This window comes from Bacillus rossius, chromosome 2 (assembly GCF_032445375.1).
Source record: "Bacillus rossius redtenbacheri isolate Brsri chromosome 2, Brsri_v3, whole genome shotgun sequence".
Classification (NCBI taxonomy): Eukaryota; Metazoa; Arthropoda; class Insecta; order Phasmatodea; family Bacillidae; genus Bacillus; species Bacillus rossius.
The window spans coordinates 21,314,962-21,333,700 of record NC_086331.1 but is presented as its reverse complement, the minus strand read 5'-3'; the positions used below and the strand labels follow the sequence as shown (position 1 = coordinate 21,333,700).

The window sequence follows — 18,739 nt, the reverse complement described above, 5'->3', positions numbered from 1 at the left end:
AAGCAATATAAACAAGTGGATTCGCAGGCGGGTAGCTTGTAAACTCGCTCATTGTAATTAGGAGTTCCCTTGACGTCACGTGTAGCAGCTGAAGAGAGAATATATTGTATATCACTTTAAGAGTAGATTTTCCCACCTTTGGTTAAACCTGCTCGTATAAACTAACCTTCGGGTAGCCCAGAACTGAAGTTTTACCATTTCATGGCTTCTTATAACAGCTACTTCATCCTGCCGCCAATGTATGCCGTTAATTTTCGTAGCTGGCTTTATAAATTTAATAATAAACGTAAGTGCGCATGGACGCAACACGCAACAAATGGAAGAAAACTGCAGTAGTTTATAAGTAAATAACGCATGTCGCAAGATGTCACCAAATTACAACTTTAAACTGTTCTAAAGTTCGTCTTCATCTGGTTTCTTAAACTATTTAATTTTTATTACGACATATTGTGATTTTTTGAAATAATTTTATTTAAAAGCGTCATTTTATTTTAATGTGCAATAGTTAAATAGGTGCAAAAGTGATGCGTATGATAAAAAGTAAATCGCAGCCTTCTACGTATATGCACATAACGTCTGCATATTTTAAAGTTTACTTAAACTCTTCACTTCAAATATAGAAGGCAGAAACGCTTCTCCAAACGCAATAAGTTTGAAACCTTGCCAATGTTGCAGGTGTTTATAAACTACGTAAGAACGCAAGATGCAAAAGGTTAAATAACGAGGTTTTCAAATACCCGTTTATGAATCACGCAAGACGCAAATACGCAACGCAAGCATCGGCCAACTATCAACTTCTTGCGTTTAGGCTTGTGTTTACGTTTTGTTTATTTGTGGTGATGTATTCTGAAAAGTTTAAAGATTTTGATGTAGTGTATGTATATAGAAGGCTGCTACTTTTTTTTCCATCATATGCATCGTATTTTCACTTATTCAACTATCGCACACGGTTTAAAAACAATTTTTATGTGTTTTTGTGGGGGGAAAAATCATGCAAAGTGGCCCGATCAAAAAAAATTCAGCAGTTTCATTCTTTAACGTTGTAGGGTCGGAAATGTTTTACGAATTGCGTGTTTTATTAACTACCTTAGGCTGGGTATTTGTAAATACACGGGGAATGCAGAAACACATGGATGCAGAACGCAAATAACACATCAAAAACAAGATCATTTATATAGCACGAAAGTCATAAGACATTACCAACCTTGCAACTAGAAATTCGGTAAACAGAAAACATCCTTCCGTGGGATTTATCATAAAAACGCGTGAAATCATCAACAATTTGGTTTTAAAGTGTTTATTGCTTTCACTGTGCAAAAGTTCGACAACTGAAAATGTAATGCATATAATAAAATTAATATCATAGGCATATAGACACATAGTGTTTGCGTCTTTATATGTTTTCTGAACACTTTACTTTAAACATTGAAGGCAGAAACGCAAGAGGTCGAAAGATGGCCGATTCGCTAGTTTCATATCTCCGTCTTACGTAATTTTTAAAGGGGTATTTGAAAATGTCATTTTACGTTTGGCCGTCGTGTGAAGTTTAATAAACCCAGCCTTAAGGCCCCTTCTACAATGATACATTAACGTAACAAACGGCAACTAATTAGATTGAACTTTACTGTAAGGAAAAAGTAATTTAAATGAAGAAAAAAAAAATAGGTCCGAGAAGATAAGAACATTGATACTCTTGTACTTGAGACAATTTTTAACGTATTTTAAACGTAAAACAAACATGGCTACCACCACGGCCGAATTCTCGGCTTCTATTGGTCGCACGAGTAACGTAAACGGAAGAGCTGGGCATTGTCGAGCTAATCCGTACGGGTCAGAGTCCGTATGCGTGCCATTGTAACTTGACGCTACATAACTCCGAGCCTGGGTGACGGTTAGAAAATCGTTGTGTGTATGTGAGTCCCGACACTGGAGAAGGCAGACGTGGCGCGGCAGTGAGAGATAATGCGTAACTTGATAACAGGGGCTACACGCTACTGCACAGAGTGAAAACTTAGTCCTTCGGTGAAATCCGACGAATATGTTGGTACTTACTAAACGTTTTCGTTTACAGTTTGGATCTGAGGTTTGTATGCATGTAGTGTATCACTTTTGTTCAGAGCCAGTGTTACATATGTAGTGCATTACTTCAGTAAAGTACAACTTTATACATAAAATGCCTCCAGTGTTGTCAAAAGTTAAGAGTAAAAAACTGCACTCGCAGGCGCGGGAAATCGTCTATAACGTTCTGCAGTTTATGGAAAATGAAGCGCGATTGCAGGAACCCTCCATTTCACTAGAGAAAGCACAGCTGAGAACAGCTAATGCGACGGATGTGTCTCGCACGACTGTACAAACAATATGAAAAATGGCTCACCGAACAATTAATACAAAATCTTCCACCAAACAGTGTTGTTGTGATAGATAATGCTCCCTATCACAATGTAAAAATAAATAAAACGCCTACCTCCAACTCGACAAAAGGAAATGCAGCAGTGGTTAAGTAAGGAGAATATTTCCTTTACTAGCGACATGCTCAAACCAAACTTGTATAACCTCATAATGAAGCACAAACCTTCGCAAATGCAGTACTCGGCAGACAGACTATTGGTAAATAGTGGCCACACATTACTTCGTCTGCCCCCTTATCATCCGGATTTGAATCCGATAGCATATGGGCTAAAGTTAAAGGAGAAGTCGCTTCAAGAAATGTTACTTGCAATTTGGCAAATGTAAAAAAACTTTGCGAGGAAATATTTAACCGAATGGGTCCAGAAGATTGGATACCGATTTGCAATCACGTCAAGACACTCGAGAACGAATACTGGGATAAGGATGTGCGTTTTGACATTGAAATTGATAAAGCGATTGTTCAGTTAAGTGATGCAAACAGTGACGGCAGTGACGTTTACACATCAGACTCTTCGGATGGAACAGTCAGTGCGGCGTTGAAGAACTGAGGTAGTGCTTGGAACGTCAGTGGTAAGTGGTCAATGTTTTCTGCTTTTCTCTACCTGCTGTGCAAGGTCGCCGTATCTGCTTATACCCCCTCCTCATCCACCCGACCCCCCACACGTGTTGCAGTCAACACTCCTCATGTGTGACGTAGCTCAAGCTCGGAGTTATATTGCGCCTAGTGTAGATACTCCGTTCCGTGAAATCTGTCTCAGTGTGCGTGATACGTCTCCGTTTCCGGTCATTGTAGAATGATCCTAAATGTTATCTTTCGGTCAGAAAGCAATAAAACATAAATATCCTTGCCACAATATAATTGCAAGTAGAACGTGCAGTTGTTGGCGGAGATGACGGTCAGGAATGTTCACGTTAGCTGGACTGGACTGTAGCGAGCGGAACACGGCCGGTCATGTTGCACAGTGCTGCCACCTGTTGGCAGCGCGTGAGGCGCGCTGTCCACTCCCGTGCCCCGTCAGTTGGGTCGGGAGCGACGTGTCGAATGGTGACTGCCCGCACACTGGCTGTTGTGGCTCCAAGACTCGTCTCTCGCGACAAGGTACCTACTTCTTTGGCATGTGTTCGTGACACTCGTCCAGACAGCAAATGTAGTTGGTTTGCGGTTTCATCTAAATTTCTGTGAAACCTGGTTACTGGATACTCCCCTTACTAACCCTCCCCCTTGACTTGCCTATTGCAATCACGCCTACTTGGGCACACAAACGGTGTGCAGAGTCGTAGAGAAAACCACGCGATTAGAAAACAGTGATAGGTATCCGTTTACGAAAATAATTTAAAAACACGGAGGCGTACGCGTGCGTAGTTTTGTTTTCGTATTTCGTTTTAAAACCATTTTTAGAAGTGTGAAATTGGTTAAAACGGGTTTTTTCATAATAGTTTTTAAGGATTAAACTCCGTGTAGATTCATAAAAGCACTCGAGGGATTTGAATTGCATGTTTATCTTAATTTTTCGGTCATTAAATGTTATCTGTTAGGGTTACTTCTCAAATCCATAGTTGCCCTATGCACGACGAGAAGACCGCGCCAGTCCACAGCTTTGCGCTTAGAGGCGATACCGCGCTAGAAGCACCAGCGAGCGTTGCTCTTATGATCCCGCTTCACTAACACACACCACCTCTTACCAGTGGCGTACGTAGGGGAGGGGGCATATACCCCCCCTCCTCTGAAATCCTTAAAAATTACAAAAATAAATTTCCATCAACAAAAGGAAAGAAATTTAAAGCAGAATAGCGGGACAAGTCGACCCCCCCCCCCCCCCCCCCCCCCCCCGTTCTCGCATCAGCCAATGAAATTCTGCGTCCGCTTTAATTGGTCGTTTATATATTGATAAACAGGTCAAGTAGGAAATAGTGTAAAACAAGTTTCATTTAAATATAAATAAGACAAACAAGACACCATAAATCAGCTCATTGCAAGCTCGTAACGAGGAAAGTAGACAAGTTTTCAAATTTACTCGCTGGTCTAAAGCGAGCGGTGAATTAGCTAGTTGGATTAATTGCACTGAGAAAGCGAGTATATTCGCGGACAAGTAGCTGGTTAACTCGCCCATCGTAATTATTCTGGAGGTGGTGACAACGCGCTTGAAGAATAGCTGGTGGGTAATTGCGGTAAATATGTAGTTGGGCGATATGTTAAAAAAAAAAATTTAATCCGAAAATACTTTTATTCTATGGTCTTTAACTTCCTCGTTTTATTAAACCCGGCGGAGATAAGAAATTCCAAGTATTTTAGGAGCTATCGAATTTTTTAATTTTCATCACAATACCTCTGCATTCATGCGGCTTTCACCATTGTTTCTTGTACTGGGCTCTAACTTAGGTGAGTTTTTAACGTTTCAAATTTGAATGTTTTATTTGTTATTTGGATTTTGTTGCACAAGTAATATGTAAAAAAAAAAATTACGTGAGTTCCTACTGTTCATTCTTTGTCCCGGTTTGTTAGGTCAGGTCAGTTAAATTATAAATACTTTAAAACTAAACAACAATTAAAATTAATTCATATTTTTAATGTCCGCTTGGTTTGAAAGTATTTAAAATGTAACTGACCTGACCTAATCGACCATTTTAATTAGGCATTCACGAACACACGGAAAAATACAAAATTGCTCTACGGTCGAATGATTTCACAGGTCTTGTATTGCAAAATAAGAACGGCGATATCTCCTAAAGTATTTGGAATCTTATCTCCGCCGGGTTTTATGAAAAGAGGAAGTTAAAAAGCATAGAAGAAAAGTATTTTCGGAATTTTAAAATTTTTTTAACAAATATTGCCCAACTACATATTTACCCGAATTGCATGTATTGACGTGTGTTTATATTTGTTTCCCTGAGAAACTAAACATTTCTCTAGGCGGGCCTCTTGTTTTCATTGGTGGCTTGTAGCGCCGATACGTAGGGATTCTGCCGACCTCCGTGGCGCAGTCGAACGCGCGCCGGCTCTCGTTGCGAGGGGTCTGTGTTTGAGTCCCGGGCAAGGCGTGGGTGTAGAATTTGTACTGCCTGACTATTCTTTAGATAAAATATTAATGGAACGAATAATACAATGGTCTGTTTGTTGGCAAAAACTTTAAACGATTAAGTATTAAAGTGATTTCACGCCACCTAATCAACCAATATCTTAACTCGGAAACGGCGTGCATTAGATCGTTGCAGATATATTCATACTTTTAAACGATCACATCATGTGCTGAGCTTTTAAGACACCAAGGCCCGTTCCACAGTGACGGAAACGTGACAAATTGTTTGAAAATTTTATGAACAAATAACAGTTACGTGTGTGTGTTGAATCAGTTTATTTTCTGTAAATATGTAGTTGGGCGATATTTGTTTTAAAAAAAATTAAAAATCCGAAAATACTTTTATTCTATTCTCTTTAACTTCCTCTTTTCATTAAACCCGGCGGAGATAAGAAATTCCAAATACTTTAGGAGATATCGCCGTTCTTATTTTGCAATACAAGACCTGTGCAATCATTCGACCGTAGAGCCAATTTTTTATTTTTCCGTGTGTTCGTGAATGCCTAATTAATTAAAATGGTCGATTAGGTCAGGTCAGTTACATTTTAAATACTTTCAAACCAAGCGGACATTAAATATTATGTGAATTAATTTTAATGGTTCTTTAGTTTTAAAGTATTTATAATGTAACTGACCTGACCTAACAAACCGGGACAAAGGATGAAGAGCCATTCCATTTCAATTCAGGCAGGAGCGTGTCAGGTCACCATCTCGGATTTGCTTTAAAAAATTACAGCAGTTACAACCAGTGCAGACAAGAAGTATGCCAAAAGGATTTTGTCCCAAAAAATTTTTTCCCCATGTTATAGCCTTTTGAAGTTGGTTCGAAATCAAAAAAGGTGGAAAAAGGGGTGTTTTTTAAATGAGCGGCATTTCAAAACTATTATACTGATTTTGTTGATTTTTTTTTATTTTGTACCTATTATAGTGAACTACAGAGTGGAATAGTTCCAATGAGCCCAACGACAATATCTTTAAGGGGGGAACTAAAGAATTTGGCAAAAAATTTGAATTTTTTTGAATTTTCAAAAAAAAAATTTTATGTGGAATAATCAATTTTCATAAAAAGTAATTCTGGTAATATGTGGACCTATTACAGTAGTTTTACAGGAAAAATTGTTTTTAATTCTATGATGCATGGAATTATTAAAATTTAACTTTAAAATTTTCAAAATTTGACAAAAGTGCCATTTTTGATTGAAAATTACTCAAAAATCCCATATTTTAAAAATCTGAAAATTTGTAACTTTGTAGTCCTCACCTTTAGTAATAGCATGCACTTTGTTGGATAGTGTGTTTTTGCCTGTAAACATTTCTAGAATTTTTTGAAAATGTAATTTTCTTACATTTTCTAAGGTCTGCACACTCAATTAACAAATGTTTTGTTAGTTTCCAAAAAGTGAGATGTAATTTGTAAATTGGGGAAACCTTGGGAATTACAAAAGGAGAGTCTGTGTATACATTATCACATTAACATAATATGCACAATACATATACACACATATAATACATATGCATACTACTCTTTAACTTGCATGAAAACCAAAATTTCAAAGTAAAATTGAAACCAACAATATGTACCTATAATTAATTATATGTAGACTGCTTACCCTTCCTCAACTATATGTAACATATATTGACAAACTTCCTAAAATATTATTTGGCTGATTAAAGACAGTAGATCTGCTGGATCTTTATCAACTCAGCTTTGTCAAAAGTGTGGAGTCTTGCTGATTGTCCAAGTGGAGTAGGATTGCTTACTGCTAACAAAACATTTTGTAGTGGCACCGGACATTCATCCTTCTTCTTTCCAGATTCCTGTGGCCACTGAAACCCTTTAGCTGGACCATGGGGATGCATAAAAGACACTGTCATGTCGTTCAACTCTTTAGATATACCAGTGATCTGTCCCATCCACCAATTCTGATCGTATACACAAGCAACGAACTGGCCTACTTGGAAATCATTTATTGAATAATGTGTTTTAATCTGGTTAGATTGTACAACTATTTCTATTTTATCTTTAATTGTGCGTCCCATGTATGTCTCATTTTTAATCAGCCAGTAATGTTTAGATTGTATTCCAACAACTGGTTTTACAGTAGCCCATTCTTTTTCCTTAGATGACCTATACGTTTGAATTGTTTTACTTTCAAGAGCCAATAGAGTTATCTTTGGTACAAGGTTACCTACTTCAGCAACAAATGAAGCAGAATCTCTAATGGCATTAACACACTCTGCCCGAAGATTGAACTTAGTTGCAAAGTGTTTACACAAACCACCTATTGCATCACATGCACTTTTGCCATGCCCTGTAGCAGAAAAAATCCATTTTTTTTCAACAGTTTGAGTATTTTTACATAGTTCATACAGCTGAAACCTATTTTTGAAATGTCCAGCTGCCCCATCTGTAATGTACACTATTGAACTCAAAAGTTCTAACTGACAAAATTTTGAAATTTCCAGTTTTATAACCTCTAAAGCACAGAGAACGTGAGCAGAGTCGTGAGCTATATCATCAGATACTATAACAAAACTTCTTATTTCCGCACCAAAGTATGCAACACAGGTAAACAGTGAAAGCTGATCAGTTTGCCAGTGGTAAGTTTGGATTTCATCAGGCAATACAACTGACCAGTTCTCAGCAAAATCAAAATGTAAAACAAGAGCATTATTTTGTTGGACAGAACTTCTTGCTTCAGCTATTCCTTACCTTTGTATTTTCCTAATGTAACTGTGAGGAATAGCTTTTTTAACCCAATGCCTTACATGTTCCAGAAAATTATTTACAGATACAGTTTTTTTTATGAGGTCACCATGTTCCCAAATCGCAAATGTAACTTCTTCCCCTTCATCCAAGCCAAAGTTTTCAACAGTTAATGTTTCTGTGCCAGGACAGTCACCACACTCCTCGAGCCAGCAATCTTCATTCCTTGTTTCGTCACACAAACACTTCAGTAAAAGATAGTCTTCATCAATTTGGTTATTTGTTACATTTCGAAGAGCTACACAGATAAGTTGCATGTTACTGCAGTAAATACAAGAACACACAGTCTGTTCTGGCTGAATTTTCACCCATCTTGGTCGTAAGGCATAAAACTTTGAAAGACTAATTTCTATAAGAGGATTATCTTTTTTGAATGCTTTGTATGCCTCTTTGATGGACCTTGTCATGAATCTTGTAACCTTTTTTACTTTCTCGCCATTACCATCCTTAATGCAAATAACATCTTTTTTGTTTGGACTTTCCCTTGAACAGTCTTTACTATCTTCTAGGTAATATGATAATGCTAGATCTTGTACCTGTGTAGGTAAAGGATGTCCACTATAGGGGTCAGGTTGAGCATAAATTCCCTTATTTTTTATAACTGTGCGACATTTATCAATGAGGTACTTTGACACTGAAGGTAATTTTTCCTTCAATACAGTTTTACTAAATGTTTGTGGTACCAATGTTAGTAGCTGTACTTTTCCATTGTAGTTACAAGTCTGAAGAGCTGAGTCAATATTCGAAAACCATAGACTACAATTGACACACACAGGCATTTCATCATCAGACTCACTTGAAAGATGCACGTGATATATGTCTTGTAATTTGTTCACAGCAGAAGTTTTTAACTCATCAACTAATTTTATCTTCTTTTTCCTCGCATAACCTTCTCTCCTATCCAATCTCACCTCTGAAGGGGATTTCAATGGTGATACTTCTACATTTAATGTTTTAATGAGACTGCTATTTAAAACACTTACTAGTTCATCCTCCGGAATAAAATTCTCTGATGTGGATGTTTCTTCTGCATCTTAAGCAAGTTCCAGAAATTTCTTTTTATAAAAAGTAACACAGTTGCTACACAAAATATCATTTTTATTTACTGAAACAGATACACCCACAAACTTTTGAATATCATCTGCTAAATCATTCACCTTACACATCCTCACACATTTACTTTTATACACACTTTTTTTGTGCCTTTTAATGTAGTCCACACATTTAATTCTCTCCGTACTATGAAAGTCAGACATGATTTAGTTCACTAGCTGAACATCACCCATGAACACACACAACACAACTGTAACAGCAAAAGTTTGGGAATTCCCTTGTAGTCTTGTAGTTGATTCCCCCTATGGTCACCAGGGATTTCCCTCAAGCTACCAGGGATTCCCCTTACAGCAAGCGCCTGGGAATATTCAGATAGGGACTCCCCCTTCATATTTCCCAAGGTTTCCCCTCATACAAAACCAGTTACAAATTATCACATACTATTTAGATACCAACAAAACATTTATTAATTGAGCATGCACAACATACAAAAGGTAATGACATTACATTTTCAAAAAATTCTAGAAATGTTTACAGGCAAAAACACACTATCCAACAAAGTGCATGCTATTAATAAAGGTGAGGACTACAAAGTTACAAATTTTTAGATTTTTAAAATATGGGGGTTTTCAGTAATTTTCAATCAAAAATGGCACTTTATTCAAATTTTGAAAATTTTAAAGTTAAATTTTAATAATTCCATGCATCATAGAATTAAAAACAATTTTTCCTGTAAAACTACTGTAATAGGTCTACATATTACCAGAATTACTTTTTATGAAAATTGATTATTCCACATAAAATTTTTTTTTTGAAAATCCAAAAAAATCTAAATTTTTTTCCAATTTTTTTAGTTTCCCCCCCTTAAAGATATTGTCGTTGGGCTCATTGGAACTATTCCACTCTGTAGTTCACTATAATAGGTACAAAATAAAAAAAAATCAACAAAATCAGTAAAATAGTTTTGAAATGCCGCTCATTTAAAAAACACCCCTTTTTCCACCTTTTTTGATTTTGAACCAACTTCAAAAGGCTATAAATGGGGAAAAAAAATTTTGGGACAAAATCCTTTTGGCATACTTCTTGTCTGCACTGGTTGTAACTGCTGTAATTTTTTAAAGCAAATCTGAGATGGTGACCTGACACATTATCTTGCTAACTGCCTGAATTGAGGTGGAATGGCTCTGAACAGTAACAACTCAAGTAATTTTTTTCTACTTATTACTTGCGCAACAATATCCAAATAACAAATAAAACATTAAAATTTTAAACGTTATAAACTCACCTAAGTTAGAGGCGGGTACAACGCATTTGCCATTAGTAGAAAATGTAGTCGTTCACCTACGTCGCGATGTCTCCGACGGAACATGAATTCCGCAAGGTACCCGACGTAGTGGTCAACTCGTCGACCATATCGAGGTACATTCTACCTTACTTCCGGCCAAAGTCTCTTCTTTGGGTGTTCGCCCTTGTGTCGGGATCAACAAAGTTCATATGATTTACCTTCAGGTGAAGATAATCATGCTGAGAAAGACAATTATAAGCACGCCAACAGTCGCTTATAATTGTTGTTCCAGGCGAAATGTACTTCTTGATCACGCGCAGGAGCGTTCTGCTAGTACGATCTTTGACAGGAATGATAAAAATGTTATCACTATTTCTCTCGATTCCGCCAAAAACCGCTGACCTTGGATGACTCGCCCCTTATTATTCTTACGCTTACCAATTTTAGCCTCATCAGTTTGGACAACTTTCCCCGGCCCACCCAATTTCCCTACATTTACGTCCTAACTCTACTTAATTAAAATTTCCCTACAAAAGTACGCCCAATCTACGACGGTTTTCAAGCTAACATTACAATTCATATGAATGAATACTGTATTTGGGTGATGAATCGTTAAAAAAAAAGTTATCTTCATAATCGTTGTAACTGAAAGATGACTTTTGGAGAACCACGTGCCGTTTCTGAAAGATTTTTTGAAAGAACAGGGTACCCTTTTAGCTTTTTTATTGGCACGAGTTATTGTTCGGTGACATTGAAAAAAATCGCTGCCCTCGGCCAACTCGATTACCGTCACACATTGGTCGCACTTTACCTCACTACTCAAAACTCCATGATCAACTAAAAATACAAACGACAATTTCCAATCATCACACACATGCACAAAATCGAATACATGCAAGGAACACCCGCCGCATAGCTGACTATTCCCAGAAACACATGCCATTTCAAAGACAGAATGTAACACAATAATGATACATGAACTCCGAGAACGTCTACAACATCTAATGATGAAATTGCGGAAGTGACCGTTGTAATTACACACCGTTTTGAACAAGAAACAATGGTTAACGCCGCATTAATGCACAGGTATTGTGATGAAAATTAAAAAAATTCGATATCTCCTAAAGTATCTGGAATTTCTTATCTCCGCCAGGTTTAATGAAAAGAGGAAGTTAAACAGCATAGAATAAAAAGTATTTTCGGATTTTTAGAATTTTTTTAGCAAATATCGCCCAACTACATATTTACCTTATTTTCAAACTGAGTTATGCAGTACAAAATGCGCCGACATTAATTCCCAAATATCACCGTAAAGAAACAATTGAAAAAATTGGTTGTCTGTAAAGTCGGTTTACGGACGATAGTTTAACGTGACAACGTCATAACAAAACATTGATGAAATGATTGCATACTTTTATGAATAAATTTGAATCATTTTTATTGAATTATCACTATTTTGTATGGATACAAAGGAGGAGTGAAATGAAATCGACAATTTAATTGATAAATTTACTTTTATTTGCACTCATTAATTCAAATATGTTTATCACTTTAACGAAGAGATTATTTTAACTTTAACTTTTATACATGTTCGCTATTTAACTTCTTCCAATCTGTGTTATTCTGTTAAGGATAGGACGATGATAGGAAAAGTAGGAAACTAATGGGAGTGTTCAAGTTTAATGTGCCTCGAAAAAGTCAAATCGATGGTTTTTCCAATCGAGTGGAAGAGAGATAGATGCGGCGCAAGCGTACAATGAGCGTAACGGGGCAATGTGCGTTACGGGACACTTTTTCGTGCGTGCAGCCGTTGTTCATCGATTTATTAGACGTTGTCACGTCAAAAAAAAATTGAGTTACAAGAACATGTCGGAATGTACACAACTCAAATAAACCACACCACACACAGTACACTGGTAATAGTATATAGATATTCTGGCACTTATAACAACATTTGACGTATTTAAAACGTGAACTCGGCTACCTCATGGTCCAAACACTGCTGGTATTGGTCGCACGGAGTACGTAAATTGAAAAGATGTACATTGCCCAGCTAATCCGTATATTTCCTTGTCTACATACGTGCCATCGTAAGACTTTTCCTTGATTTATATATCTGTTCACGTGATCCGTGCTCTTCTCCTTGTTGTAGAACAGGTCTAAAAAGTGTATCTACCGTCATGTTTATGATAAATGAGAGGCCTTGGACCACAATGATGTAAATCAAGAATTTTTGAAATTTAAGTTTACCGTGCTAAATAATTTTAATGTTTCATAGGTGAACTACCCAATGAGCTAACCCAAATAACTTAATAAAAATTCCTCCTTCAGCAGTACGGTTGGTCGAATCTGTCTGATCCGTGGGAGTTAACGTTGCAAATGCGATTATGAAAATGGTTAGGTTAACTAGACCTATTACGTGTAGTCGTGTGAAGCTGTTGGCGACCAGAATTTGCGAACTTGATTTTTGCAATTTAGGTGGCACAATCTTTACACTGACGTCATGTATATATAATAATCCCCAATGATAAGCTTGATGAGTATGATTCAAACTAAAATGGCGCGAATAAATTTTTTCTAACAAATGGTTTAATATTTAGGTTTATATTAAATTAATATTTACATTTTTGTAATTTCGTCTTGCACAGGATTTCATTAAACTTGCTTCCCGTGAAGGTATTTTGAAATGAAACATGATTTACCGGAAAATTATCTTTAAAATTTAACTGAAAACATGGAAATAACAGTTTTGGCAGGAGGGTAAAAGTCAATGTTTCAATAAATGAATTTAAATTCCATGAAAACACTTTCAATATCGCCAAAAGATGGACACAAAGTTTACTATCAGTTACTTTCTACTATGCGGTCCTTTATGGATTATCATGTGAACAAATGCATTGGATAAGTGAACAAAACACGCTATAACATTTCGTATATAAGACTTAACGGTCGTACAAAACGTTGCCCATTCAAATCTAATGAAATATGATCGAAGCACGTTAAATAAATAACGTAAGCTGAATTTTAACAGTGATAAATTTGGTCCTGGTGAACAGTATATCAGAATATTCTTTCTCGTGTTCGCGTCCTTGATATTTAGGCCCTTGAAGTTTAAGACCTACGATTGGCACTATTTCACCGCTTTACATTGTTTTGACGCAACATATTGTCATACTAAGTTTGGTTTTGTTTAAAATGAAAGAGGAGACGTTAAAAACATTTGCGTATGCATTTTATTTGGAAAAAAAACTTACACTGAAAAAACAAAATTGTAGTTTTACAAGGAAAATTCTTGGAAACTCAGTTACCAACGGTATCACTTGTAAAACAAGGCAGAGCTTCGTACTAAATTACAAATGCTACTCTTGTATTTAGATATTCTGGCGTGTGTCGGCAGCCATTTGGGATTTAGGTCGTCTGCAGTCGTCTGATTGGCTGACATCTTATTGATGTATTTAATATTAACGTTTTAAAGAAAATCATAGAAAATCATCATTGGGTTGTTTCGAACCGAGGGAAGCTGATTCACATGTTAAGGTTGAGAAGCAGAGACCTTAGCCACTAGGCTTAACTATCAGTAAAAAAGTAACGATAACACTAAGAAATATATGGTTTCAAAGAATGCCATAATCTTCTGGGAAGCTATAGTACTAGTTCCATGCGAAAATCGGATTTGTCAACTTTGTGCTTTAGCACGAGATGCTACTGCTGCGATTTCTGGTAACTGCGCTTTATAAAAGTTTACTTTGTGGCGTTACAATCATTGTTTTTTTGTAATTTTACAAGCAGATATTACAAGGGCTGGTGAAAGTACAAATCCCTTGTAAATTTAAAAATTTTTTAGAATGTAGTATTCATAATGGTAAATGAATGACGTCAAGCTAAATTTTTGTTTTTATACCGTATACCAATTTTCCCTAGCTACTGTATAATTAACATAATGCAAACATACTTTTTACACATTTTTGTTTTGTTTTATGCACATTGCGACGGCATATGTCCCTGCTCTGTGTGATTAATAATTCCATATTTGGAGCTAAGTAACAGGACACGTGTTATGTTTCAACAACGTTGTTGTCATTTCCGCCCACAACCCCTTATATTCCACGGGCAAGCGACACCTACAAATCCGTTCATAATTCAGTATGAGTATTCTATATGATAGAGCACAGGGTGCATATGGTTCGGACGCCAGGTATTTCGAAATTCCCAGCGGAGCCCTTCACTGGATACGGCCTGCGATGCGTTTACACTGACTATTCGTTCGTACCAACACCACAGTGTCATTCACACTCGCAACTAAATTATAACATTTTTTTAGTAATGTGACTTGTGGGAAAACTAATTTTACTTAATAATTATTTTGACTCATGCAACATTTTAGTTTTGAGAAAACCCATGTTACAAAGGTTTTTAATAAAAGTACAAATCAGCAAAGTTACAGCATCTGGTTGAGTTCTTGTTTTTTTAAATCACGCTCGTCAAGAGATTGTTGTATTTTGCACATGCTTGTATGGTGTGTTAAAAATAATAAATAGAATGCATAACTATTAAATAAGGCATCACGTGTAGAACATAAAATGTAAACGAATCCGGTGACCTCGGTAAACATTTATGTTAATTTTTGTGCGCTCAAAGAAGTATATAAAAGGATCTCAGGTTTCAGGCTGAGGTGTGATGCTGACGACCGCCATCTTGGATTGTGATGTCACGGTGGCCATCTTGGATAACGTAGACCTTAACCCCGGTAGCCATTTTAGATTCAGATTTTGTTTTCTAAAACTTTCTGCCATCTAGGAATTGAATGCCCCACTCCCTAATGTTTAAATTTTCGTTACGAACGCCATTATGATAATCAGTAATTTTTATGGTAAAAAATCGGAAAACATTTCAAAATACATTTTAAAAAATAATAAAATTTTAATAAAATATTACTTAGACACATTTCGTTATGCTCACCATCTTGGATTCTAAGAAATGTTGCACATTTCGTTAATCCCGCCATCTTGGATGTGTATGTCATCGTTGCACATTCAGTTACGTCTGCCATCTTGGATCCTAGATGGTATCGATTTTCGTTACGGCCGCCATCTTTAAAATCCATAATTTTTATGCTTTATCGGGAAAATTTTAAAAATTATAAAAATAATAATGTTAATCAAATTACACTCCGCCATCTTGGATTGTCACGTCCGCCATCTTAAAAATTCTTAATTACTATCAGATTTTTATGGGGAAAAAATTAAATTTATAAAAATAACGAATAAAATTTTAATAAATTATTAATTTAAAAACTCACTAACATCACGGAGTCTTCGGTTCAGGGTGGCCACTCACCGGGAAAACCGGGATTTATCAGGGAAATCACGTTGATCGGGAATTATCAGGGAAATGTCAGGGAATTTTTTTAATAACCGGGAATTTTTTGTGTCATCTATATTTCCGCAGAGCTGCCAACCATTATGAATTTTTCGTAATTATTACAGATTTAACACACATCGCTGGTTTATTACGGAAACGAGGCTTTGTGCTGCTGGGTAACGGAAAAAAATTCCGTTTCTGGTGTGCGTGTTTCGTGAACGCAGTAGAATACATCACGTGGTTGCGCACATAATGGAAAATAAATGTGCGCATGTACTGTCGAAATAAGTAGATTAATTTTTGTGTTTTGTAATAGAAATGGTACGGTATTACGTCCGTTGTACGATAAAACTAGTACATAGTCTCGGACTTTTCGTTTGTTAGCTACTTACATCACGATAATTTTTGTACGGTACTTTGGCTAACCTGTGTTGTGTTAATTACTTTCTTGAAAGCCAATTTTTTTCATCAAAGTGTTTTTGTCGTGTCTACAGACATGAAACAATTTTATGTTGTTCGATAGTGTTGTGTTCTTCAGTGCCGGTTGTAGAAATGAAGCGTGTGACAGAACAATGTGTATCTGGGGCAAAAAAAAGAACGTTATTCTTCAGAGTTTTCGACCAAACTATTCAAAAGAATGGCCATGCTTTTCATCTTCAAATGTTTTGGAACGCCACGCGTTTTGTAATGTATGCACGTGTAACTTTTCGATTGCACATGGTGGAAGGGATGACTGTAGACGGCATATTGAATCAAAGAAACATGCAGAACATTTTAAAGCCGTGGCGAGCAATAAATCTATATCGCCGTTTTTCGCTACATCTGAAGAAACAAAAGTAACAAACACAGAGTTATTGTTTTAAAGTTTTTTGGTAGAACACAATTTACCGATAGCAGTAGTCGATCATTCGGGTAATTTGTATGGAGATATGTTTCCGGACTCAAAAATTGCACAGAAATACAGCTGTGCGAGAGCAAAAACATCTGCCTTAGTGGAGTATTTGGCTGGTGGAACTAAATTGAAACTGTTGAATCATTAGTAAGTGAACCATTTTCTTTAGCTACAGATGGGAGTATTGACTGTAATGCAGTGAAGATTTATCTATTAGTTGTTTCATTTTTAAATCAAACACAAGGTAAAATTTGCACTGTACTGTTATCCTTGTTGAGAGTATTAAGACTAAGAATATTTCACAACTAGAAATGTTACACTTCAAAATGAATGTAAGAACAGTTATCAAAAGTTGTGTGAAAAAATGTTTGAGCGCTCGCCACTGAAATACCCCATTTCTAGGGACAGGAAAAATTCCCGGGTTCAATGACCTGTAGGATGAACTCCATAGTTCTGCATATGTACTCTCGGTCAAATGCCACCCACTCATTGGCTGCTGTCTTGTGAGACGTCCCAACGTAGCAGCCTGAGATTCGATAAAGCTTTGGTCGAGTGTTTCTCATTGGCCCAGAGTCATCCAGGTGAGTAGTGAGCCAATAGCAGAGGCAGCACTGAGGTATAACTATTTGTATTTTAGCCTATCGAGAAATGAATTCGCGAATTTTTCCGGTCTCTAGACATAAAACAAAACACAGACTGCAGGTCATTGAAAGGGGCGCTATAATGTAAAGTGACATATTTAAAATGTATTATGTTATTTAACGAACTTCCGTATGTATATAATGAAGAAAATACAGCAGGGTGCTAAAATATGAGTAATCTCTTTCTATAATAGCTATTATATTTTTTCATCAAAAGTATGTTTTTTTTTGTAATTGTAAATATCAGGGAAATTTTGAATTTTTAATCAAGGAAATCAGGGAAAAATCAGGGAATATTTTTGGTGACTGTGAGTGGCCACCATGTCGGTTCGAACCTGGTGAGGGCAAAATAAAAATTTGTGACCTATCTTTCCTATAGGGAAGCCACTGACAGACTGACCTCCCACCACCAATGCGAAGGTATATACAGGGTAATTATAAGTCCGTGAAACATTTCAAAAAAATCGGTACAGTGAAATGGCTAAGAATTATGTAACAAATTATATACCACGTGAAAGAAAAACTCTCAAAGTTTTTTTTCACTAGTTATAAATGTTCTATGTGTCCACCTTGCGTCACACGACACACATCAAATCGATAGTCCAATTCTGCCCATACCCGACTCAGAATCAGGAGTGATGGTAAGTGCAGCTGCTACAATGCGGTGTCTCAATTCGTCAAGGTTCTGTGGTAGAGGTGGAACATAAATACTATCCTTGATGTATCCCCACAAGAAAAAATCGCAAGGTGTCAAGTCCGGTGATCGTGGTGGCCACGGGAGTAGCACTTGGTCAGCAGCCGCCCCACGGCCCATCCAGCGATGTGGCAACGTCTCATTCAGATAATATCGTACCACATTGTGGTAATGAGGTGGAGCACCATCTTGTTGGATGATGAAGTCCCTGCTATCAGCTTCAAGTTGTGGCATAAGCCACAATTGCAGCATGTCGAGGTAGGTGATACCAGTGACAGTTCTCTCAGCGAAGAAGAAGGGGCCATAAACTGACTTGTTTGACATGGCACAGAACACGTTAACTTTTGGCGAATCTCGGACGTGTTCGAGAGTTGGATGTGGATTCTCTGTCCCCCATATGCGTGTGTTGTGTCGGTAGACTCTTCCTGAGAGATGAAAAGTGGCTTCGTCACTGAAGATTAATTTGCTTGCAAATTCATCGTCTTCAAGACGGTTCTGCATGGCAATGCAGAACTGCAGTCGGAGCAATTTGTCATCGTGGCAATTTGTACGGATTCACT

At 36.9% G+C, this 18,739-nt stretch overlaps 1 protein-coding gene across 16 annotated transcripts in view; it reads left to right on the top strand.

Moving 5' to 3' along the window:
• Positions 1-18,739, top strand: part of LOC134529158 (eukaryotic translation initiation factor 4E transporter-like) — a 262,122-nt gene that overhangs the window by 56,156 nt on the left and 187,227 nt on the right. For 2 of the 16 annotated variants that reach the window (XM_063362951.1, XM_063362949.1), the window contains exon 1: positions 1,776-3,508. The exons of 6 other annotated variants lie outside the window; for them this stretch is intronic. In XM_063362951.1, coding sequence (XP_063219021.1) covers positions 3,313-3,508 — 196 coding nt within the window. In that variant the 5' untranslated portion in view covers positions 1,776-3,312. Of the gene's footprint in view, positions 1-1,775; positions 3,509-18,739 lie in introns of those variants that run through there. 8 more of the 16 variants (XM_063362945.1, XM_063362944.1, XM_063362948.1 and 5 more) reach the window with 5 other exon arrangements.